Source organism: Delphinapterus leucas, chromosome 1 (genome assembly GCF_059928025.1).
Source record: "Delphinapterus leucas isolate spDelLeu-1000000601 "Yukka" chromosome 1, BTC_Dleu_Yukka2, whole genome shotgun sequence".
Classification (NCBI taxonomy): domain Eukaryota; kingdom Metazoa; phylum Chordata; class Mammalia; order Artiodactyla; family Monodontidae; genus Delphinapterus; species Delphinapterus leucas.
In genome coordinates this window covers 29,851,870-29,877,050 of record NC_143129.1, presented here as the reverse complement: position 1 = coordinate 29,877,050, position 25,181 = coordinate 29,851,870, and the positions used below count along the sequence as shown (strand labels likewise).

Sequence of the window (25,181 nt, the reverse complement as noted above, 5' to 3'; positions counted from 1 at the left end):
CCCGCCCCGGGCCTGCAAACCAAGGACAGGCGCCTGCCGCAGAGACTGGCTGCAGACGTACAGAGCACGTTCAAGGAGTTTTCTGTCGACAGGCAGAAGTTGAAGGGCACATCTTGTGACTTTCTTGCTGTCATCTCCCAAAGTCATCTCTACGCAGTGTGTAGCCTTGATTACAATGAAAATATCTAGCCAGTTGGAAAAATGGCAACCATTTTATGAATTATCTTTTTACTAATGGTAGCTCGATAAAATAGTAGATTTACTACAACTCACCAGAAGTTATCAACACTTGAGATGCAAAGAAAGTATCACAATATTAATAGTTAAGTTCATAATCCCTTACCCAAAACTCTTGGAGCCAGATACCTGTTTTCAGAATTCAAATTTTTTTTTTATATATATTTTAGAAGGGAATCTACCATATATTATATTACATTCCAAGCAAAATCTAAGACAGCACCTACAAACAATATTTATAGAGCGAAATTTATGCCTAGCCACACTATGAATATATAAATAAATGTACTCTTTTTAAGTGAAGTCTGAATCAGCCTCCAGCCGGTTCAGATTAAGTCTGCCACCGCATGAATTTACATCAAACTGACGAAAAAAGTTTTGGTTTTTCAGGGCTTTTGGATTTGTGGAATTGCAGGTAAGGATAGGACCTGTAATACAGAGATTTAAAGGGCTGAGCGGCCTTCTCCTTAGGAGCGCTGAAGTGAGGGTCCACTGTCATTGTTGACAATATGCAAGCTACAGACTGGAGCCGGCTCCAAATCCCTGTCAAGGCCTTTAATGCAATAATCAGGCGTGGCCTTCTTGAGATTCTTGGTACCGAGCTGTTCGTATAGAGGTTAAGAGGAAGACCAGCCCAGGAAGTCCAGGGGGCATCTCCTATTTAGAGTGCTTCTTGCTGGCTTCAGGAATAGCCCAGCTCACGTAAAGAATTTCCAGAAGGACAGCCTGCCAAGAGAGACACAAGAAGAAACGGGGTTCCGTGTTGTCAACCTCCAGAACCAGAAGCACAGGCTCTTCCAGGGCCAGACTTGCGATGGCTTCCTGACTGAAGTCAAATTAACACAGAGCTTTCCACTGTGACTCCCCGCTCCTGTCAGTGACAGGCTCACTGGGGAGCCTGCAGACTCTCCTAGAGGTCATGTAGAGTTAGACACCGTCACCCCAAGAGATCTGGGGCCCAACCCCCTGAATCACCATCTAGAACTCTTTGGAAGAGACCCTGCCTGAGTTGGGACCACAGTTTTCAGATTGTCCCCCTTTGCTGTTCAATCAAAACAGCCCATCTCAATTTTTTAAGATTAGGGTGGTTGAGTGTAATTTTTCTCTGAAAGGAACATTCCCAAAGTTAAAAAAGAAGAAAGAAAGAAAAGAAAAGTGTAAATCACAGAGGTGGATTAAGTTCTCCATTCTATAAACGATCACTAGGACGGAGGAAAAGAGCCCAGTAAGTGCGTACTAAGCTCTGGGCAGCCCCCTCACACACCTTCCGTCTCACGTTTCATTCTCCGTGTATTGAGCGCTCAGTTCCCACAAAAATCCCATAAGGTAGAATTTATTTTCTTATTTACAAATGAAGAAAACTGAGACTTAGATAAAATAACTTGCTTAAGGTCACACAGGTTAGTAAGCAGAGCAGCAGAACTCTCTGGCGGTTTGGGTTTTTTATCCAGAGCGACAAAATTTTAAAAATAGTAACTTACATTACAGCTTTTGTTAAATTGAGCACTAAACTAGGCATGGAATTCAAAGAGAAATTATACAAAGTGATTTATGCCTTCAGTTAGGTTGTAATCTAAGGAGACATAAGATCCACAGCAAAAAAGTAAAGCCAAAGAAACACATCCACAAATGAAAATCAGTATATGCCTGGTGACAGACGGCTTAGAAACTGGATGGAGTGTTGGAAGTAAGATTAAGTCAGTGGTTCTCAGCCTGAGATGCATTCTAGAATCATCAGAAGGGCTTTTAAAAGTTAAGTCAGAAATTCTGTTATTATTGGTCTGGGATGGGGCCCAGGCACTGGTATTTTTAAAGCTCCTTAATATAACATGAAGCATACAACCAGTGTTGGTTACCTCTGCAATAAGTAAATTATGGTGACACAGCTGAGGGGCTCAGGAAACAAACCGAAACTAGAAGGAAGCTGGGGGAGATCACCAAGGACAGGGCTTCAGCAGGCGGGCTTCACAGTCTATACCTCGTAGTTGTGCTGAAACCTCAACGCAGTCTCACAGTCTTTTTTGACCAGTGATCTTAATATTGCAGCTCAGCAAGATTAAAACATTTTTCAGTAAAAACTAAAGAATAGTAGGGAATGCTAAGAGTTTTAAACAGGTACTCACAATACCCCAATATTTCTAAGAATTTTTTGGCCATGGTGCCAGTCCTCCTTTGATGAACCCCAACTCTAAGATCAAAATAGAGTGTGATTTTAAAGAAACTCACCTCATTTTTGTATCTCAGGCTTTTTGCCCTGTGGAATGAAAATGCCTCTCTTTTGTTCCTTTGTGTTTTTTATGAAAATCCTCTACAAGTTAAGTGACAGTTGCGCATCATCGGGTGGCATGGTCCTCACTCCTGGGGACTGTTCTGCGTCATCGTTCAGCACGTGTGTTTTGAGCACCTGCTGCATACCCGGTCCTGCACCGGGTCCTGCAGAGGCAAAGGCCGTCCTTCTATTAAAAGAATGGCAAGGCACATAGTTACAACATAGGATCCGAATGCTCTGAAAGAGGTGATAGGAAGTGCTGTAGGTGCTCCAGGGAGTAGGACAGAAAACTCACTAAGGCAGTAGCACGTGGGCGGAGACTGGAAGGATTGATCCTGTGGAATTGTCTAGCAAGCAGGGCAGCCTGGGCACGGCCAGTGAGAGCAGAGGCCAGCGGCCTGGTGAGTGCTGCCCGCTCACCCAGCAGCCCTGGCGGCTGGGCTCCGAGGTGGGCTTGGGTGTCAGGGTAACGCAGCTGGACCCACTGTCCATCAGTGAAGGGCTGTAAGCGGGAAGGATGGCTCGTCACCTCGGCAGTCTGTGCACTTTCTAGAGGATCGTCCCCTTCTGCACGCATAAAGTTTCACCTGAACGATGTGCTTGTAGGGTCATCCGCACAGAACGGCAGTGCATTAAAGAGAGAATTCTCTGGAGGAAGCTACAGTGCAAAGCGGCAGCCCATGCCCTCTCCGTCAGAGGGCTCGCTGTCCTCGGGAGGCCTGGACCAAGGAAGTGACGCCCCGGCGAGGGACTACGACGCAGAGGTGAGTACCGCGTGGGCAGTACCTCTGTCTGGGGACAGGGGTTTGGAGAAGTCCTGAAGGAGAAAAGGCGAGTGCGTTTCCCAAAGCCGGTCCACCGCCTTGAGCCTGGCCTCCGCTGCCGCAGCGATCAGCCACTCACTGCGGCGGGGGTGGCGGAGCCAGTCACTTGGGTTGCAAACTGCAGTTTCCCTGGAGGTGTTCAGACTTCTAACAGCTTTTGTATGAAAATGGCCTACGTTTCTAAAGACCTGCAGAAGGGCCTATGAGCGTTTGTTATCTTCTGTGCCTCTTACTCAGCTCAGAAAAGGGGCTTTCTACCGACAGGAGAAAAGTCACGTCAGTTCATTGGCCAGGGTGGCTGGAGGGGAGACGTGGTGGCCTGAGCCCCTCCCGCCCCTCTGCTGCTCCCTGACGTCTTCCTCTGGGCCTCACAGGACTCTGATTCTCCGAGGCATTCCACGGCTTCCAACAGTTCCAACCTGAGCAGCCCTCCCAGCCCGGTGTCGCCCCGGAAGACCAAGAGCCTCTCCCTGGAGAGCACCGACCGCGGGAGCTGGGACCCATGAGTGGCCTCTGCTCTCAGACCAGACGCCGGAGCAGCGGCCGCTCTGGGCTCCCTCCCCTCACTCGCCCTGTGCTCTCACTGTCGTCTCCCACCGCCCCTGCCTGGAAGCGCCAGGGCCGCAGCAGTAGCAGGCGGGGACTCAGGAATTCTGCCTCTAGGACTCACATCCACGCGCCCCTCGACTGAACAGCAACAGCCGCAAAGGCAGACTTTCATTGAGCAGCTCAGATGAATACCGAGTTCATTTCATACACTTAGCGTTGCTTTCCAGAATATTTCCCCCCTCCCCTGAAAGGTAGCTTAAGTAGGCAGATTACACAAATGTAAGCGATAAGAATAAGATTAGACAGCCATTGTTTTCACAGTAGAGCCTCGTTGTAGCCCTGAGACAGCACGTGGGGCTCGCCAGTGGGCCCCGGGCACGCCATGCCCCTTCAGCACCACAGTGAATGTCGACCTGATCGTTGCCAGTAAATCCCTGTTCACTAAAACGATGCATATTTTACTACAAAATAGAGTTTAACTAAATACACAAATGTAGAGGTTAAATACTGACTGTATATAATAAAAAGAAGCATCTTGTATTCAACAAAAGATGGATGCATATATGAGACAGAGATCATTTAATTTAAAGAAATGTATTGTTTCTTGTCTGTTTTCCACCTAAGTAATCAAAGGGTAGAAAGGCCTCCAGCTGACGTTTACAGAAGGAGAGCGAGAGGAGTGAGAGCTCCCCTTAGTGCCGTTCCTCACACTGGTCACCGTCACCTGGGAGCTTTAGGGAATGTTCCAAGGCTTTGGTTTCATCGGTTTGGAGTGTGACCTGGAAACCAGACTTTGAACATTTGAAGCCTCTTCAGCAGCATCCTTAAAAGGCATATTTACTTCTATCCAAGACATTGCTTTTCTAGCAGTAGAATTTGAACCCACTCTCGTTTATTACCGTATTTTGGTATCTTCTGCTTTGTCACCTTCTGGATCCCTTCCACCTGAAAGGACACAAGGAATGTCGTAGTTTCTGAAGGTCCATAAAAGGGTTCATAAAAGTGCTTTTTCTCCTTGGCGAAACCCCTTACTCCCTGAGTGGCAGCGAGGCGTCTGGCCCCCAGCTGAGCCAGCTTCTCAGGGAGGGGTCTGTTTTGAGGGGGGTGTGAGCTTCCTCAGATAAGCCTGGGAAAGGGGGTTTAGTTACCAAATAATGTAAAACCTCAAACGCAAGGACTTGACCAGCCTTAACCAAATACTCTTTCCCGCACCCAGTGGGAAATGGACGTGCTCAGCCCGGGCGCGGGCAGGAAGTCAGCCCAGCATGGCCACCTTGACTGCTGAAGCTTTTCCTCCCTCGGTTGCTGTGTTGTGTTGTTAGTCACATTCCCCTTTGGACTCCCGCTGTTTTAATTACCACAAGGAAATGAGACGCAGGACCAGGACCTTATGTCTCCAGAGTCATTTCACCGGTTAGGCACGTGAGTAGAGAAAGAGATAGAAATAAAAACACTTCATGGCAGTAAAGAGAATCTGCCTCTCTTTTACTTTTTAATCTAAATTTCTCTGAGAAATAGAAACAGATTTTCTGCTCTCTTCTTTAAAATTCAGCTAAAATGGAAGAATTTTCCTGCAGTTGCTTGTCTGAATTGCAGTGTGTGAGCACCGTCATTTCACCCCTGCCCCCGATTTCACATCTTTCTCCTCGGCAGCAGCTGTGCCGGCCTTCCCCACCACAAGCCACAGGGAGCTATACTGTTTGCACTGATGCCACTCTCTGGAACAGGTTACTGAGGTTCAGTGAGGGAAGAAAGGATCCTGTTTGGGGATTATATTATAAAATGTTACAGTAGAGAATTTTAAAATAATAACAGTTTTGACATTGGAACTTGGTGCTTGCTCAGATTTGATTGTGTTTTACTTTGGATGGGCATAAATTACTGCACAATTCTAACCTTCTAAATCCTTTGCTTTTGGGAAAGTGTCATGTAAAAATACTTCGGTGCATTCAGATAGCAAGAGGGAGACCTTGAGTCTGGCTATGGCCAGGACTCCGGTAGCTCCGTAAGCTTGACACTTCTCGGGAGAGGAGGGAACCGGCCAGCCAGGTGCCGAGTGCACGTGGCCCGCTCTCCTCCAGACCCTCCCTCCCCCTGTTTTCCTTTCCCCTCGCGTCTTCCTGCCTCCCTTTTCTCCCCTGAGGAGGCAGACCAGGCTGAGATTCACAGGACTCCACACTAAGCCATTAGTTTATGGCTTTGACAACCAAGTTTCTGCTGCCTGTAGGTGCTTATTTTTTAAAAGATGCTTTTAGGATCAAAATATAACCATACCTGAAGTCTGGGCTCCACTATGATGAGTCATACCCTGCAGCCCCCGCAACAGGGCAGATAAGAGAAGGGCTTGTCTTGGCCGCTGGGCTTACTGGGAGGTGTAATATTAACCCAGTGGATTATACTCCAGTAATCTGAAATGGTCTTACCAGTAGTGAGAGAGCAGTCCCAAATATGATTAGCTTCCAATAGTAGAACTTTGGGGGAGAAACACTGCCAAGGGTAGTAGTTTGGGAGGTATTTTCCCAAGATAATGATCATTCTACTGGGCTTATCCCCATTCTTAAATATGAAGCAGTTACCTTCAGAAGCTTCTTGAGAATGATTTGGAAAGATGGGGAATTGGGTTCTAGAGAAACAGAAAACGTAATGATCATCGAAAGGGATCATTGAAAGATCATGGAACAGATGTGATGTTGCTGTCTGAAGTTATCCTTTGTTTGTTCTCACGCAGGACATTCAAAGAATGTATATGGCAGCAGGAACTCATTTCTCTCCTCAGTAGAAAGTAAAAATAAGTGGAGAGGCATTTCTGGCATAGTCTAGATGTGTTGGTATTTGGTGCTATCTTTGTTCAGCCAGTTTGTTGTCTGCTCTTGAATTCTGACTACTTTAATCTGCTCGTGCTTTGGGTGTATAAAATTACATATATATATATATATATATATATATTTCTTTTTGCCAAAAACAAAAGCCTTCCTCCTTGTCAAATGATTGCTAAAGCAAATTTCACTTCTTTAGTTATGTGCGTACACACACACGCGCACACACCCATCCCTACACTTAGTGATTTATCTTCCTTCCCAGGGAGCATGGTTTTAAGGCTATGAAATACAATTAAAAAGGGCCCATCTACTGAGTTTTCCAAGCAATTCTTGTACCCAGGCTTCAGGGAAGAATCTGAAATTCTGCCATTCCCCAGCTGCCTCTCAGCCCCTCTGTCTGCCTTCCATATGGTTAGAATCCTGTCATTTTGCTACTCAGTGGCCGCATCTACTTCTGTGAAAGACCAGTTGCATTTCTGTGGACTCTCAGGTATCATTAAAGAAAATCCAGAGTAGGAGTGGGTGGACATCCCTAACCCCCAGGTACAGCAGGGCCGTTTGCTGGCCTTTGGCCATGAACACTGTAGTCTCCCAGCTGCGCAGAGCTTTGTAAAGCTCAGTATCCACTCTCTGGACAGAGGGGCACTCTCGGCAGCGGCCAGACTTCGCCACTGCCCCGGTCCGCTGGGCAAAACAGGGAGGTAACTGGGCGCCTTGCTCCCCACCTCTCGGTGGCCCAGTCCCTGCATTCGTTAGATAAGCCACATGGCATTTCGTTGGGCCCATGTGAAAACCTCTTTGCCAGTGATGACTTGATCACGCAACTCCAGCGTTCTCTGCAGAGTCCTGCGCCATTAGAGGGCCTCGCTTCAGCTGGTGTCTTGTTTCAGCGCTAGCCCGTAGGCCGGCGCTCCTCTCCCTTCCCAGGGACAACCGTTACACACAGAAACCATTGCATTTATGGGGGGAAATTGATGAAAACAAGGCAACCTTGAAATTTCATGAAAACAGAATGACCTGCCTTTTTATTTGATAGTGTAATACCATTTGTTTGATAAATTTTTTAGGGTTTCTTTTTCTCATTGTAATATTATTGTACAGTTTTGCATGGCCTGGGTGTCATCATTTTTTTGTTTAGAATATAATGCTGACAAATAAGTGTGTACGGAAGGGGAAAAGATACTGCTTTGGCCTCTTGTCACTCATTTCATTTTGTTTGGTTTTATCCCCTCATTGTCTTAGGGAACTTTATGAGATTCTCTGCTACCAAACAATGGTGTGGATTCTTTTGCACAGAAATATTTAAGGTGGGACAGTCAAAATGTAACAGAAGACGCCTCGCCGATATTTTACGTTGGTATCACTTAATATTAACCAGACTCTGATGTATTGCAATAAAACAGGGAACTGTTCGAATTGAGCATTTTGTCTTCTTTTCCCTGATTAAAAAGTCTGAGGAATGGAGAAAAGGTGACTGACTCTTTTTGTCTCGTCTGACCCCCATTTCTGCCCGTCCCTCTCCTCATCCAGCTTCCTCGTTACGCTAGAAGGGCGTGGGGTTAATCTAGGACTTCCTTAGTCCCTTCCATAGCTCAGGCGGCATAGTGTTCCATTCCCTTGAAACTTTCAACTCCCCTCTTCTGGACTTCCCTGCCGGTGCCACCGCTGACTATAAACGGGGCAGCCCTTCGATCTTCCATCTTCCTCCTGCAGAGAAGCAGCAGACACTTCCCACGACTTGGGCTGGGACGTTTGAACGTTCAAAACGCCCCCGTGACCGAGGAGTGAAGTTTTTTGCCCCAGGAGAGTGCGCCTCAGCCGCGCTTGATCCCTGACCCGGGCGTCACTGCCGCTCGAGCCAGGCCCTCGCCCTGCTGGCTGGTGGCCACCTTTTCCCGCGGTTGCCAGCACCATGTCATACAGCCTCTGGTGCAGCTGTGGCTTCTCCGCCTCTGCGCAGTGGGGCCTGGGAAGCTGCTGCGGCAGGGACCTGGCAGCTGTGCCGTGCCCTCCCCGCACCCTTTCTCCGACGAGGAATATGGGCTGAGCCTTCCGGGTTCAGGCACCAAGAGCCTCACGCTGGGAACAGGGGCAAACCTTGCAGAAGCGTCTGGAGGCGCGAAAGGGTGTGATGCTGACCTCCGGGTCCTCACCATCAGCTCAGAATCCTTTACAAGTGAAAGAATTAATGCCACCATGCTAGCATTTTTTTTTTTTAATTGAAACAAGTAAATCAGACAATTACAAGAATTGTACAGAGGTTAACAGCCTGAAACGACCCCTTGGGTCCAAGCAGATGACACGTGCACATCACCTTCCACAAAAGGCCCAGGCGCCGGAGCGGGAAGAAGGGCCCACACACACCCAGAGAGCACGCGGCTTTCTCTCCCCTTCTGGGGCTCCTGCCCCTCCCCACAGGAGGCAGCAGTTCTCTGGAAACCTCTGCTTGTCAAAAAAAGCCTCTAGGAACCAGCCAGAGAGCAGGTGTGGGTGGGCCTCGCTTGGAGAAGTAGTGCTTGTTGGCACTGCTCAGATCAGCACTTCTCCCAGGTGCAGATCCAAGCTGGAGAGGAAAAGGCAGAAAACACAAATCTCATTCTAGAAACACACACACACAAACCTTGTATTACTCCATAAAATCCAAAAAGGCTTTTCTGTTTTGTTTTTGGTTCTTTTTTGGTGGCAGGGATTCAAAGGGAGAACTCTCATCTTCTTCTGGTTACCATTCACATTAGCAAAAAGCCCTGTTACAAAAAGGAAAAGGAAATAAAATCGTCTTTTTATCGAGAGTCATTCCAGAGGATGAGTAAACAATAAGCAGATTCTGCCAGACAGCAGTGGGGCTGCATTTCCGTGCTGGCGCCTCTCACCCCACACCCACTCAGCGATGAGAACCGTGTATAAGTGCTGGCCACGGGCTCTGAGCAGCGGCCCCCCCATCAGCGCGGCCACCTCTCACTGGGTGAAGCTTAAATGGAGCGTGGGTACCACTGGCTTCCTACGAGTTTTAGCGGCAGGAGGACGGAGGGTCCCGCCTAGCGGCCGGGCCCGCGGCTACTGCTGCTCGGCCTGCCTCCTGCGGTAGTTGCTGTAGGCCTCCTCGAACATGGCCCTGCAGGGGAACCGGGCCTTCAGCTTGGAGCAGATGAGGAAGGAGCCCCCCATCTTCCTGTGCAACGAGTAGGTCTCCTCGGGCGGCGGGACAAGCCGGTGCTTCAGCATGACGGGGATCAGGTTGTGGATCTTCTCGGTGGTGCTCTGGGTGCCAAAGTCAAAGGGCTCCTCCGAGGCAAAGGCCTCCCCCAGGATAAGGATGGCATCCAAGTGGGCATCTTCCATGGCCTGGAGGGAGGTGAGTGGAGGCAAGATCAAAGAGCCCTCACCAGCCCAGGGCTCCCATCACGGGGCCTAGACTGAGTGCTCGCCGACGAGTGGGCCAGGTAAGTGAGTGTTTCAACCAGACTGAAGAACGTTAACCAGGGTGTAAACTCAAACCAACAGGGGCCAGGAGAACATCATTAATGTGTGAACTGGGCTCCATGGAAGAAGAAAGGAAGTGGCGGGGTCCGCGGCCGAAACACCTGTCATTCCCAGAAGAACAGTCTATAGGCCTGAGCTGACCTGAGCCTCTGCACTCCTCGTAGGTGGTAGACCTGAGACCACCTGTGTGTCTGCAACCCTTCCCCACTGTCATCAGGAGAGGAAAGTGCTGCTTTCTGAGTGGGTTCTGGGTGACAGGAACACAGATGGTCGCCCCTTCATGTAAAGGGCTGCTACGACTACTTCCAGCGCTCCCCTCACCCCTTCCCCGGTGAGGCCTGAGCAAGTGAGGGCTGTGCTTTGCCATCCCATCTGCCCACCCGGGCCCCGAGCGCCAACACGATGACTGGGATCTCGAATGGGCTGGAGTGGGGCATAAAACAAGAGCTTGGTGGCCAGTCCCCTGGCATTCTGAGACCCTCAGCCCCGGGGCTGGGGCGGGGCCGGCCCAGGGGCCCTGTGGAGACCCTCGAGAGCAGCTGTCACTTCTGATCTCATTTGTAAACTGAGATTCCCTTCGGATTTCAAGGGAAAAGCAGTCCATGGCCCGGGGCTGAGTCTGGCTCAGCAGGCCTTGTTCGTCTCCAGAGTCACGGTGGAGGGTGCGGGAGTGGGGGGGTGGGGAGCTCACCTTGACCTCGTAGCCGGTGAGGAACTTCATCTCGATGGACTTCTTCAGCACGGCCTCCCTGTCCCGGTTAGCAGCAGCCCTGATGATCTGGGCGGAGGTGCAGAGGGGACCGTGGGCAGCACGCAGAGGGGAGCTCCTGGGGGTCCAGGGAGCCAGCACTGCCCCTCCCCACACAGGCCAGCTGCCGGCCCACCCACCTTTCCCCTTTACTCCCCTGAGCCCGAGGTGGCTGCGGCCTCATCCACGGGCACCAAATGCTGCGGACAGGCAGGGACATGAGGACAGAAGCCCGCCCGCCCGCCCACTCCCGAGTCCCAAGCATCCCATCTGAGCCTCAGGAGAGCAAGGGCCAAGGCCAAGCCCTGCCTCCACCCCTACCTGGATGTAGAGGTCCGTGAAGGATCTGTCATATTCCCGAGTTGCCCCGAAGTCCAGAAGAGCCACCTGGGAACGGGCGATACCGGGGAGGGTTTGCCCCAGTGGAGCACGGGTTGGGGGGACAGGGCGGCAGAAGGCTGAGACCCCCAGATCTCGGACCCTGCTCCAGCGGAGCTCAGGCTCCCTGTGGGGGCCCCACCGGGCACTCACCTTGTGCTGCTGAGGGTCATAAAAGAAGTTGGACCAGTTGGGGTCTGTCTGCATGAAGTGGAACTCGAACAGCTCCCTCAGGCACAGGACCAGGATGTTGTAGCAGATCTGGGGGCCGGGTGGGTCCTCGTCACCAGCACCGGGCCACCCGGTGGCCCCTGGATCTGGGCCGGGGAAGCTTGACTCCCATTTCCCTCCCCATCTTCCACCCCATCCTGCCTCACGCCCAGAGCTGACTTTGAGGCCAAGCGTACCACCAGGTGGGTAAACGCAGCAGCCCTCCTGCCCGCTCTGCCCCACAGTGGGGCCTCGGGGCTCCAGGCCCACCCTGTGACCCACCTCATTCCGGATCTCCTGGCTCAGCCCCTCGGCCTGGTCCAGGGGGAAGCCAGACACCAGCTCCGTGGTCAGCACATGGGGGCTGCAGAGCTCGTCCACAATCTCGGGCACGTAGAAGAAGGGGTGGTCCTTCAGCAGCTCCCTAGCAGGGGCGGGTGGGAGGTCACACCCGGGCCTCCTTGATCCCACCCAAGCAACACGCTGGGGCGACACACAGGACAGCAAGGGGCTGAGCCCCCCAGGCGGAGGAGGGCCCTGCCCCGAGCTGGGCGGGACACGGCCCTGGCCTCAGGCCCCAACCCCAGCCATCGCCCCTCAGAGCCGGGGGAAGTGGGGGGGGGGCCTTCAGCCCACAATGGGCTGCCCGAAGCCGCCCCTTCTGTCTCCCCAGCGGGAGCAACGGGCAAGGACCCGAGGCTGGAGCCGCACCTGAACCTGCGGGCACAGGCGGCCTCTCGCTGGTAGTCACACTCGAGGGTCAGCTCCCGCCTCAGCACGTCGATCAGGTGCTCAGGGAACAGGCCTGGGCCAGGGAGGAGGGCGTCAGGGGGACTGGGGGCTCCCCGGGAGGCCCCCCGGGGTCCCCAGAGCCCGCCCACAGGCCTGCCCTTGCCCAGCGGCAGCCTCAGACCTTCTGGAAGCATGTTGCTCATGTTCAGCACGGCCATGAGGTTGTTGACGTCACTGCTGATGCTCTGGGCCACGCCGGGGTACTGCGGGGGACAGAGGGGAGTCAGGCAGACAGACACAGCAGGGCCCCGCGGCACCCCCGCCCCCCTGCCACCCACCAGCTGCCCAGCTGTGTCCCTCCCGGACCCCGCACCTCCGCGAGGCAGAGCCAAGACCCACCAGGGCTGCCGTGACCCCCGGGCCCACTGCGACCCTGCTCTCCACCGCCGACCGCTCCCTCCCCCATCCCCATCCCTGCGGCTCAGGCCCCAGACAGTCACTTGTCCCCAGTCCCTGCCCCCACCAAACCAAGCGTGCTGGGAGGCTGTCCTCCCTCCTACAGTCACTCACTTAGCAAATACTTCTCGGCACCCACCGCTGACCAGGTGCCGGGACAGAAGTGAAGAGACACAGGCCCTGCCCTGGGCACGGGGACACACAGGGGACGTGGGGTGCAGAGGCCCCGCACTGCAGGGCCCGGCTCGGCCCTGTGCAGCCCCTCAGGGCACTGAGCCCACACCCCGGGTGCCCACCTGGATCTTCATGGCCACCTCGCGGCCGCCCTTCATGCGGGCCAGGTGCACCTGCCCGATAGAGGCGGCTGCAAAGGGCCGCTCCTCAAAGTACTCCAGCTTGTCCCGCCAGCTGGGGCCCAGGTCGTTGTTGAGAGTTTTCTGGAGGGAGAGGCCAGGGAGGGGCCATGAGCACCGCCGGGGACACCCTGAGGGGCCCTCCCCAACCCCTCCCGCAGGGCTGCCAGCGCCCGGACCCTGAGCCGCACCGGCCTCACCGTCATCTGCTTCAGCGGCATGAAGTCTGCGCTCTGCCTGACCCGCTCGAAGATCTTGGCCAGATGGGGGTTGATGAAGGCGTCGTCTGGAAGGCAGCAGAGCATTCAGAGAGCGGAAGGCTGACCCCTCGGAAGGAGGGTGCACAGGCCACCTCGATCAGCCCTGCCCAGCGAGGTCTCCCGGGGGGGTAGGCCGAGGTGCCGCTCTGCCCTTCACACGCTGAACCCAAGGTTCAGAGAAGACGAGGCACAGGCCCAACGCCACACAGCAGGCCCAGCCTCGGGTCCTTCCTGCTCCCGCGGAGCGTTTCCCCATTGGCACACAGACCCTTGATACTGCGGACCAAGGCTCCAGAGGGGACGCAGGGACGCTGACCCGTGCACGCTCCTGGCCCACCTCAGCCAACAACCAAATCCGAGACCCCCGCAGCCCGGCCCACGGCACCCCTCCCCAGCCGGGCACTGGGTGCGTCTGTGCAGCTGGGGCCCTGCCGATGGCGTGCGGGGCAGCGTGTGCCGCGGCCTATGAACTCACCCTCACCCAGGGACCTGAGGAGGTGGATTCCTTAGAAAGAGCAGGCATAGCTTTTTATGATTATAAAAGAAAGACATTTAGGGAACAAAGCGTATTAAATGTTTAAAATACCCATAATCTACCTACAGAGAACTACTGATCTCTTTTTTCGTTTTGACCCTTTCCTATGCGTTTTTCCCTGACTGCAGTCACGCTGCCTGGAGACGCTCTGGCTGACTCCCCTCCTGCAGCCGTTTCTCACGAGCACTTGCCACGTCGTTGAATAGCTTTCTGAAATATTCTGTAACACACACAGAAGCTTCAACACGCAGCTCACTAGCCGGACGGCGGCTGACTTCAGTTTGTTTATTTGAGACCAGAAAGAATCCTTCGATGAAGCCGCTCCTGCAGAGCCCTGACCGCATCTCTGAGGCTCTCCGTCCTAGAGGCGGGGCTCACGCACGGAAGGGCTTCCGAGGGGCGCGTGCCACTCCAGAGTCCGCACCGGCACAGGCAGTGCCCGCGCCCACCTGCCTGGGTGGTTACTCCTGTCCTGCACTTGGCCACTTCAGCGAGTCCATCTGACTGCTTGTGGGGGGACTGGCTGTGCTTCCACTCAGGACAGCAGCCCCTCGGGTGCTCCTCCCTGGGAGGCACCATCAGAAGCCCGGAGGGCCCCCCGAACCCCAGCTCTGCTCTGGGGGCTGCAATGAGCCAGCCTCCAGCTCAGCCGCCGCCGTCTCCCCTGGCCTTCCTTCCTCGGGGCCACACAGCCCATGCCCCGGTGTCACGCCACCGCAGGCCCGTGAGCTCCCCAAACAGCACCCTCGGACCACCGCGCGGGGCACCAGGGGGAATCAGCCGGACTCTCCCCAACTTTTGAGACGCCAGGACCTCTGGACATGTCAAAACACTCAGAAAGAAGACGGAAAAACAACCATGGGCTCCTATTTCAGACACTGTTTTTAAACATCCCAGGTGGGTTAACAGCCAAGCTTCAAACAAGAGAAGCCCGTGGGCAGGAAACCTCCCACCCCTTCCCATCGGGGCCAGGTGCGGCGCCCCCCACTGCTCGCCCCCAGCTCCCCTCCCTACGCTGCCTCACCGCCCCCAGCCCGCGCAGCCGCACTCACCCTGGATGCTCAGCATCTGGCCCAGCTTGAGCGCCGCCCCGCGCACCTTGCACAGCGTCCGCACGATGCGCTCCGCGTTGGCCTCTGACAGGAAGGGGCTGGAATCCAGCACGGCCTTCTTCCCTGCAGAGGAGCGAAGTCACCATGGCCTCCCTCAGGCGGGGCTGCTGGGCCTGGGATCCCCCAGAGGCCCCTCCACCCGCCCCTGGTTGTGGGTCCAGGGACAATAACAAGACGTCAGGGTTTAACACGTTTTAAGTGAGATGCAGTAAAGTCCCAGCACAGAGCTTGACACAAAGGGCTCAGTCAACGTCTTTCCTCCTCGGGGTCCACAAAACCGGCAATGCAACTTTAACCCCACGTTTCACACCCACCTCCCAGATGCCGAGGAAGGCCCTCGGGGGCCACCCAGGTCTCCCCAGGCCCACCTCCAACACCATCCCAACACACACACACACACAGGCTCGCCCACGGGGTCTCTCCCTCCGTAACAGCCCCTGCCAAGTCACTGTCCCTCGCCCCTCAGTGTGCTGGACAAAGGTCACCAGCACCCTTGGACTCTCTGCACAGTCACCTGGGGCCACTGGCTGCAGTGAGAGCGCAGTCCTCAAGGGAGGGGAGCTCAGGGTCAAGGACAGCCTCACCCGGCTGGTGCCAGCTGGCCTGGGGAGAACGCATAGGGACCTCAGGTGTGCGGACAACCTCCATTCAGCACAGTTGGGGGTGGGAGGGTGCAGGGTGGTGACTCAAGGTGATGAGGAGGGGGTGACCCAGTGGCAGTCGGTGCTTTTCCTGCCCTCTGTCCTGTGAGCCCAGTTAGATCAGGAACCCCCGAGGGCTGCCCCCCACAGAGCCTGGCATCTTCCTCAGCCAGCATCACCACGGGCCTGGCCCAGCGCTCAGAGTGGGTCTGAGCTGGGTCCCCAAGGCGCGAACACGGGAGGCGGCCGTCATGCCACTGCCCTCTGTCCGGGGCCGTGCCCAGCTTGGCCTCTGATACACCAGGGTGGGTGGGCTGCAGGGGGATGTGAGACTGAAGGCCCACACCTGAGGCAGCTGTTAGGCCTGCGCGGGGTTAGGCTCACCCCAAGGTCCCGGACAGCAGGACAGGGTCCCGGGAAGGGGAGAGATCTCAGCTCCACAGGAAGCAGCCCAGCTGCCGGGGGTCAAGAAAGCTGTAGCCCCTGGGCAGGGCCACTCCAGGGTGTCTAGGCCAAGAAGGGTGCCCAGATCACCCCTCGCCTCGGGCAGCAGCAGGGATAGGCGGCCCTCTATGTCCGCTCTGCCCTCCCCAGCCCCTGGGCCCTGTGGGCCGGGACCTGGGTCTGTGTCCCTGAGGAGAGGCGGGCAGGGCAGAGACGCCACGGCCCCGGCAGGAGGAGGGAGATCTTCTCCCCTAGGGACACAGCAGACCCGGGCGACAGCGGCACCCCCGAAATCCAGGGACGGCGCCCGGCCCTCTTGAGCTTCCCAGGCAGCCACTCCTCACGGCTGGCCACTGTCCACAGGCTGGAGTCTGGGCCCCTGCCCGGGCAAGGCTGGTTCTGAAAACAACCCGGGGGGAGCCGGGGGTGTTCAAGGGTGTGGTGGGCACGTGCCCCCCTCAGGAGAGGCTTAGCCCCTGGGGAGGCCTGGGCCAGGCTGGTCGGTGCCCTCCAGGCCCAGGGGTTCCCAGGCCTGCTCAGGAAGCTAGAGCACGTCCCTCTGGGCCTGAGCCCCGTGTCCTGCTCTTGGGCCAGTGGCACCTAGGCCTCTTGACCCCCAACAAGGGCCACCGCCTCCCTGACAAAGGACACCAGCTGTAACCTTGGGGCCAGTATAGCTTCTTTCCTGCTTGGACGGGGCAGGACGGAGGGCAGCCAGTTTTGAGGGGGACGATGGGAGAGGTTGTGCCTGGGGAAGGCTGGCTTCTCACTTCCCAGAGTCTCAGCACCAACACTAAAAATACCCTCCCTAATCCTCTCTGCTCTCCCGTCCCTTCCAAGGACACACACATACTCAGGGGCCTGGAGGACAGGCTAGCACCTTCTCCGCAGAGCCCCCATCCCCTCGAGAGGGTCCTGCAGGTGAAGCGGGGCCATCCAGGTGGCTGGCAGGCCCCCCTTCAGGGCCCCCAGGCTGTAGCTAGGGCCTCAGGGACCACAGCACAGCAGGGCAGTGGGGATCACTCAGGGTCCCCAGGGAAGGGGGGAGGAGGTGTCAAGTACCGGAACGAACTGATGTCCCCTGAATGGGCCAGGGGCAGGGGGCACTCAGCCCAGAACTTCAGGTAAACTTTGAGAAATCCACCAAGCAGATGGCTCTAGCAGGGCTGCTCTCAACAGCCCCCAGGACCCTGCTGAAGGGAAAGCGTCCTGCACCTGCCTAGCCGCCTCCCCCCAACACCTGGACAAGCCTGGGGGAGGGGACCGGGCAGGAGGTGGGTGGAGCCTCCAGCTGCCCCCTGACCCATCGTCAGAGCACCCTAAGCACCCCAGGTTTCAGAGCAGCCGGTCTGCAGAATGTTCTCCATGGAGCACCACCCACAGCTGGCCACCCAGACAAGGCGAACTGAGTGTTCTGACCTGACCCCAGGCTGACCCTGGGAGGCAGGGGACAGAGGAGTCACGATCTTCACCTCAGAGACAAAGCGTCTGAAGCTGGAGGGGTAATGGCCACCCCAGGTCACGAGGTGGGGGAATGGGGGGCCCATGGGGTCTGTTCCAGCAGCTCCCACGCCCCTCGACCACAGCCAAACGGGGAGCCCTGGGCACCTGACCTGGCCAGACCTGGGACCCCAGCGGCTCTGCAGAGCGGGGGCAGAGGCAGGGCCAAACCGGAGGCTCCTATCAGAAGAGGGAAGGTGTGCGGGCCCGGAGGAACCAGGACGGCTGGGTGAGCCAACGTGGGCCGGGACAGGAACAGAACAGCCTTCAGGCCTCAAACTCCAGGGCTGCCGTGAACACGGAACACAAGATGAAAGGTGCCTCTGGAGGCCAACCCTCGGGGAACGCAGGTGGTAGCTGGGAGCTGACAGGCCCAACTCTCAGGGCCCACCCTGCCCTCCCCATCAAGGGCCCAGCTCACCTGAGGGGTCCTCAGGGCGGAGGCTCTTCTTGGCGACCTCGGCCAGGGCCCCGAAGCCCAGACCCACGGCCAGACCTGCAAGGAGGAGGTTGAGGGCTCTGGACATTTGCTCAGGGGCTGCCCACTGCCCGCCACCCACGAGGCCCGGAGCAGCCCCACACAGACACCTGCCTCGCTCCCCTGGGAACCTTCGCTGACACTCCAGACATCTTGAAAAGGGAGGGGATAAGGAGGTAGGAGATACACAGCTGTTGTTTTCAGAGAAGACCTGCCTCAAGGTTGGTGCTTTCGCTGGAAAAGCCTCTTCCACCGCCACTTCCATCACTTTTGCTACAGGCTCACGCGACAAACACACACACCTCCAAAACAACGTACGACGGAGAAACGCATTGGGCAAGACGCAGCACAAATGGAATGTGGACCAGGAATGGCTGCAGGCCAAGGACATCCTGACAACACTGGGCATCCCCTTGGGATGCAGCCGCCCACTTCATAGTCTGTGTGAAGAGCCTCCAATACTCTAGAATTCTCTAACCCAGTTCACTGAAGTCGCAAGGAGAGGCATTACCACTGCAATATAAAGCAGTCATTGGTGGAAACTGGAACATTTTGCAAAAGCCATGGGGAGTCCCAGGAGCTCAGGCTACAGCCCTCACTTGCGGGGAAGGCCCCACAGGCACTGACGGTGGTCTAAGGACAGTGGGGTACCAGGCCCTCCTTCTCCCGTCAGCAATCTTTGAAATCAAGGTTTATTAACATCTCATTGGTCCAGAGGTTGGAACTGGATGATCCCTACTGTCTAGGAGAGGCCAGCAGGTGCCACTAAATGCACACAGAAAGCCCAGGAGCCTGGCTCAGGGCCTATTTCCTCTACTGAAATACAGTTCCAGCTGGCTTGGGAGGCGGGAGCACACTAGGCGAGAGAGTGAGGAACATTTGGAGGAGCACGCTGACCACAGCAGGAGGGACAGCAAAGACCCAGGGAAGATGCCAAAGATGCCCCGAGGCCAGTGGGCCTTGGCGAGCACAGCCCTGGGGGGCTGGGAGTCTCACACCGGGCAAGGACACCTGCACATGCTTCTACATTTTCCAAATTTTCTACAAAGATTATGTATTACTTTTATGAAAATTATTATTGAATTTACTGAAAAAGTTATTTAATGAAAAATACATTTTAAAAATCATAAGAGGATAGCCCAATTTTTTAAGATGTTTTTGCAGTACATTTTACCCACCATTACACAACCGTTCACCCTCTGCTTTGCCAGGTAGCTCCTGCCTCATGGGTCAGTGTGAGGATTAAACAGCTGAATAAGAGTGAAGCCCTCCCAGAAGGGCTGGGCGTAAGGCAACACTACTCAGGTGTTCGCTATTGCTGTCCTTTCTCCTATTCAAAGGGCTAGACCAGTGCTGCCAAAAAAATATAATGCCAGCCACGTATATGATTTTAAATTTTCTGGGGGCTATGTTAAAAAAGGCAAAAAGAAGCATGTGAAAGGAATTCTGATCATATATTTTACTTAGCCCAGTGTATCCAAAACATTATCACTTCAACAAGTACTCAGTATACACATCGTTAGAGAGATGTTACTTTTTTTATTTTTTTTTTTGTACTAAGTCTTCAAAATCCAATGTGCGTTTCGTCCTCGAAGCATGTCTCAGCTTGGACCAGCCACGTTTCAAGTGCTCAACACCCCACGCTGCTGGTGGGTCAGCACAAGGGCAGCACAAGGCAAGTTCTGGCGACCAGAGCAGAGGCCACGGTCATCTGGAAATGCCCCCAAGGACACCCTGGCGTGCTGGGATGGAGCTGCCACGCCCTGTTTCCCTCTGACACCCCAACCCAGCCCCGGAGGACACTGGGCACAGAGCTGCGTCCCCGGTCAAATGGTAACTCCCCTCCCCTCCCCCCACCTCAGCACACTGTCCAACTCAGCAAACGAATGGCAACAGCAACGCTAACCTTCAAACTGCAGTGACCTTCCCCAATGTCTCTCCGCCTCTAGATTTTTCTCTGCCTACATCAAGTCCAAAGACAAGCCTACCAAAGAGGCAGACGTGTCAAAGGTTACCCAGGCTGGCCACTGAGAGCAGACGCCGAGCGCCCTTCTCTGCAGGGCCCCCAGCTGGGCCCCCTCACACGCTCTGCCAAACTCTTCTCTGGCCCATTCTGGGCTGCTGGGCAGAGCCAAAGCTCTCCAAGGCCAAGGACCTGTCACTGAACACTGAATCACGGAGGGAACATTCTGCAAAACAGGCCGCAGGCTCCTTCTGTGCCCCTGCGAGCTCCCTCAGGGCCAGGTCCGAGGAGCTGCCAAGGGACAGGCTCCCCACTGCGGTCCCGCCGGCCCGGACCTCAGGAGCTCCTGCTCTAGTGAACCAAGAACAGGCTGGCCCTCCCGCCATCCCCAACCTGGCAGAGGCCAGCCAGGCTCTTCCTCCCCCCCCCCAGAGCCGGGCGGCACCTGCAGGCAGCTCCTGGGAGATCAGCGCCTCTGCCTCGGACTCCCCGCGTTGGTGAGGACAGCCCGAGCCCGTGCTCGCTCAGTCTCCGGAGTCACCTGAGGCCTTCCACTCCACCTCGGCCCCCCAGCCCTTAGGACAGCGCCTGTCCATGTTCTGACCCACAGGCAGGCCCGGCCCGGCCCGGCCCGGCCCGGCCCACATGGATGTCCCAGGGGAGACCAGCCACAGAACCGGCTCCACGGGCCCATGGCCACCGTCAGCAGCCTGGCCACCACCCTAGCCTGTGAGAAGGCACCAGCCCTTTCCAAGAAAGTTCCTGACATTTCTCTCACAAACGGAGATTTTGCAGGCAAGAAACGCGGTGGCAGTGACGAGCAGCAAGGAGCAGGGTCTCCCCAAGGGGGTGCGGGTGCTTTGGGCCGCTTTCCAGGCTGTGGGACTGATCAGGGGGCCCAGGCCCCTGGCCCAGCTCCTTCCTCCCCGAAGTCCCTCTGCAGGTCCTCAGAGCCAAATGAGTGCCCCCTGAGCAGCACCCCACAGACACAGAGGAAACACGTGAATAAAAACCTCCTAACAAACAGCACCATCTGTGAGGAGGCTTAGTGAGGGGCGCCTAACCTGCCGGAACCCCCAGGCATGTTCACAGAGCGAGGCTGGACGGAGGCCCTCTGCAGCAGTGCGGGCCAGATCTGAGGGTAAAGCCGCTTCACTCACACAGCACCACCCACGTGCCAGGCACTGTTCTCAGGCCTCCCTTTTCCAACACATCCAACAATCCTTCTGATCTGATTAGACAAGAAAGTCCACACAGCAAAGGCAGCGGACAAGGACATTTCCTTCACTTCAAGGTGTTCCCGAACCCTTGGTAATTCCACCTTCTCTTCCACCACCCTGCGTCCTCCACGCTGTGCCAGCACCAGGCACCGGGAAGAAGAGGGGGCCTGGGAGGGGGCTGCAACCCACAGCATCGCAGGAAGGAGAAGAGGAAGGAGCAGTGGGCGAAGCTCCCTGTAGAGTGTTCTCATCGGTTCTCAGAACTAGGCCAGAGCGGGGCGGGGGGAGACCTGACAGCCCCTCTGCTGGCTCAGGGGAGACGGGACGAATTCGGGGGCGACAGGCTCAGCCTGCCATCTGTACGATACAGGCCTCCTCAGCCCGGGTCCCAGGACTGTCACAGATGCACATATGGGCCTGGGTGACTGGCAAGTGTGGCTCAGCTCCCTCATCTGTAACTGGAGATTATAACTGCCCTAATCTCCTTCACAGAGGCTCTAAGTGACAGGAAATAGACAAGAGTCCCTTTTAAAGTATGCTCCTGGAAAAAGTAGAAACCATGCTCCCTCACCCCTGCCAAGGGCACAAACTTCTCTTGGACCTAAAGGGCATCTGTCTTGCTGCCTCAGAGAGCACCGGAGGAGCGCTGGCTACTTAGAGCGACAGCAAGTGTGCAGCGTGTACCCTCAGGAAGTCAGGCACATGGTGCTCAACTCCTTTTGGTAAGTTTTCTCTAGTGCCTACTTTATCTGTTGGTCTCATTTCTATAATCGTCCAGTTCTCCCTCATTTCATAGGTGCAGAGGAGATAAGACATCTCCTCTGAACCTATAATACTGAAGCACAAATGAAAAACATAGAAAAGAGTAGAGGAGATACACATGACAGAAGGGAAAGATCTAACACATGTGTAACTGGAGTCCCAGAAGGAGAGGAGAAAGGGAACAGGGCAGAAACAATATTTGAAGAAATGACCAGAATTTTCCAAAACTGATGAAAGACATCAAGCACAGATTTAAGAAGCTCTGTAATCCCAAGCAGGATAAAAGCAAAGTAAATCATACCCAAGCATGTCACAGTCACACTGCTGGAAAACAAAAGCAAAAGGAAAATTTTAAAAGCAGAGGACAAAATACAAATTACTTTCAAAGGAGCAGCAATAAAACGAATAGCTAAGTTTTCAACAGAAACAATGGAAGTTAAGAAGACAACTGAGGGACTTCTCTGGTGGTCCAGTGGTTAAGACTTTGCGCTTCCACTGCAGGGGGCGCGGGTTCAATCCCTGGTCAGGGAACTAAGATCGCACATGCCGCGTGGTGCGGCCAAAAAACAAAAACAAAACAAAACAAAAAAAAGAAGACAATGGAATAATATTGCTAAAGTGTCCAAAAGAATTAATTTTGAACATGGAGTATTATACCCAGCCAAAATACCTTCTAAAACAAAAGTGTAATAAAGACATTTACACACAAATAAAAACAGAGAATTAATGATTACCACTCTGCACTACAAAAAAAGAGAAAAGGTAGTTCTGCAGAGAAGAAGAAAATTACCCCAAAAGTAATTCTAATATAAAAATGAAGGGAGAGGGCTTCCCTGGTGGCGCAGTGGTTGAGAGTCCGCCTGCCGATGCAGGGGATGCGGGTTCGTGCCCCGGTCTGGGAGGATCCCACATGACACGGAGCGGCTGGGCCCATGAGCCATGGCCGCTGAGCCTGCGCATCCGGAGCCTGTGCTCCGCAACAGGAGAGGCCCGTGTACAGCAAAAAAAAAAAAAAAATGAAGGGAGAAAGAAACACAAAAAGGGTAAATATGTGGCTAATCTAAATTCATACGAGCTATACAAAGAAATAACATCTTGTAAGGTTTAACATATCTTAATAATTTAGTATATAATATAAAACATGTAGAAACAAAATACATATCCACATTAACACACACAAAGAAGGGATTTAAACTGTTCTGAAGTGCTAGCATTACTGGGGAAGTAGTAAAAATAATCATTTCTATTACATTGTAGTAAGTCAAGAATGTATGCTGTAATCTCAAGAGAAACCACTAAAAGTATAGTAGAATGATAACACACAAACTAATAAAGAGAAAACATATACAATAAAAAAAAACTCTTTGATTAATTCAAAAGGAGGCAAGGCAAGTGGGGAGAGGGAAGGGGAAAGGGGGAAGAAAGGGGTAGGGAATTAAGAGGTACAAACTATTATGTATAAAATAAATAAGCTACAAGGATATAGTACAGCACAGGGAATATAGCCAATACTTTATAATAGCTACAAATGCAACCTAACCTTTAAAAATTGTGAATCCCTATGTTGTACACTTGAAACTTACATAGTATTATACATCAACTATACCTCAATTAAAAAAAAGGTAAAAATTTTTAAAAAGAAGGTAAGACAGAAGAGAAAAAAGGAAACAGAATGGATGGGTCAAACAGTAAACAAAGACTAAGATAGTAAATATAAACCCCAATACATCAGCAACTCCATTAAATGTAAATGAACTAAATACATTAGAAGATTAAGATTAATGGTCTGTACCTAAATCACAGGAAAAGAAAATATATATATGCTGTTTACAAAAGACATACCTTAAATATAACAATACAAAAGGCTGAAAGGAGAAGGAAGGAAAAAGATATACGATGCAAACATTGACCACCACCCCCCAAAAGAACAGCTGGAAAACATCAGACAATGTAGACTTTCATAGAGATAAGAGAGATAAGACATAATAATAAAGGAGTCAATCCCCAGGAGGATGTAAGAATTCTAAATCTGTAAGCAACCAATAACACAGCTTCAAAACATTAAAGCAAAAATTGACAGAACTAAGAGGCAGCTAAATCCATGATCACAGCATAAGACTGTTAAATGTCTCTTTTGATAGCTGACAGAATAAACATACCATCTAGAAAAATGGTACAGATGATCTTATTTGCAAAGCAGAAATAGAGACACAGATGTAGAGAACAAATGTATGGATGCCAAGGGGGAAAGAGGTAGGGTGGGAGGAATTCAGAGACTGGGATTGACACCTATACTTTATTGTTACTATGTGTAAAGCAGACAACTGATGGGAGCATACCATAGCACAGGGAAATCTATCTAATGCACTGTGGCAACCTAAATGGAAGGGAAGTCCAAAACGGAGGGGATATCTGTTTTTGTATGGCTGATTCATTTTGTTGTGCAGTGTAGGCTAACACAACATTGTAAAGCAACCATACTCCAATAAAAATTAACTTTAAAAAGAATTTTAAAAAAAGAACAAAAGAATACACATACCAAAAAAATCATTAAAAGATCTGATTAATATGAGTAACAAACTAGACTAGACAGATAGATAAACTGCACCTGACAATGCCAGAATTCTTTTCAGATACACATGGAACATTTACCAATATATTCCCATTGGAGTCAATGGCAAGACCCCTATTTCACAGAAAGGCAAACCAAGGCAAGACCCAAGGTCACAGGAAGCAGGGCCGGAATTATAACCCAAATCTTATGATGACCTAAAGCCCAGTTCTGACCCCAAATCCAATATCTAATGCTATCTTTCATTTCATTCTCCAACAAAATCTAATATCCAAAGATCACCATGCCCATAGCATCAGAGCCATTATGTCCCACAGCCAAATTAGACCTAGAGTTCCTGCACCATCTCAGCATCAGAATGAGCCACCCAAATGGAAAGCCCTGCCTTCTGCCTCTATATAGCTGAATACCTGCTGTTGACCTTCTCAAATACAATCCTACCCCCCTGAGATCTAGAGCAATCCCTTTCTTTCATACCTGCAGTGTAACAACTTCCTAAAGTCTGTTAGTCTACACCTCAAAAACATCTCACCCTCATGAGGGGAAGAAAGCCCAGAAGTATTTTCTAGGAGAAGAAGGTAGAGCAGTGTTACTTCCAACTGTTTAGATAATGACCCACCAGTAAGCCATATACTTCAC

At 53.3% G+C, this 25,181-nt stretch overlaps 2 protein-coding genes across 26 annotated transcripts in view; one reads left to right on the top strand and one right to left on the bottom strand.

The window, feature by feature from the left end:
• CDC42BPA (CDC42 binding protein kinase alpha) overlaps positions 1-8,114 on the top strand; it is a 326,652-nt gene extending 318,538 nt beyond the window's left edge. For 20 of the 22 annotated variants that reach the window (XM_089907512.1, XM_089907440.1, XM_089907431.1 and 17 more), the window contains 2 exons: positions 3,113-3,270; positions 3,705-8,114. In XM_089907512.1, the coding sequence (XP_089763638.1) occupies positions 3,113-3,270; positions 3,705-3,836 (290 nt within the window). In that variant the 3' untranslated portion in view covers positions 3,837-8,114. Of the gene's footprint in view, positions 1-3,112; positions 3,271-3,704 lie in introns of those variants that run through there. The other 2 variants (XM_089907467.1, XM_089907524.1) reach the window with 2 other exon arrangements.
• Positions 8,115-8,898: 784 nt separating this feature from the next.
• The window catches only part of COQ8A (coenzyme Q8A), a 49,922-nt gene continuing 33,639 nt past the window's right edge, over positions 8,899-25,181 (bottom strand). For all 4 annotated transcript variants that reach the window (XM_089907572.1, XM_089907555.1, XM_089907564.1 and 1 more), the window contains 11 exons: positions 17,969-18,043; positions 14,903-15,025; positions 13,256-13,341; positions 12,999-13,139; positions 12,428-12,509; positions 12,226-12,319; positions 11,797-11,938; positions 11,458-11,565; positions 11,248-11,313; positions 10,870-10,956; positions 8,899-10,040 (listed from right to left, as the gene is read on the bottom strand). In XM_089907572.1, the coding sequence (XP_089763698.1) occupies positions 9,753-10,040; positions 10,870-10,956; positions 11,248-11,313; positions 11,458-11,565; positions 11,797-11,938; positions 12,226-12,319; positions 12,428-12,509; positions 12,999-13,139; positions 13,256-13,341; positions 14,903-15,025; positions 17,969-18,043 (1,292 nt within the window). In that variant the 3' untranslated portion in view covers positions 8,899-9,752. The remainder of the gene's footprint in view (positions 10,041-10,869; positions 10,957-11,247; positions 11,314-11,457; positions 11,566-11,796; positions 11,939-12,225; positions 12,320-12,427; positions 12,510-12,998; positions 13,140-13,255; positions 13,342-14,902; positions 15,026-17,968; positions 18,044-25,181) is intronic.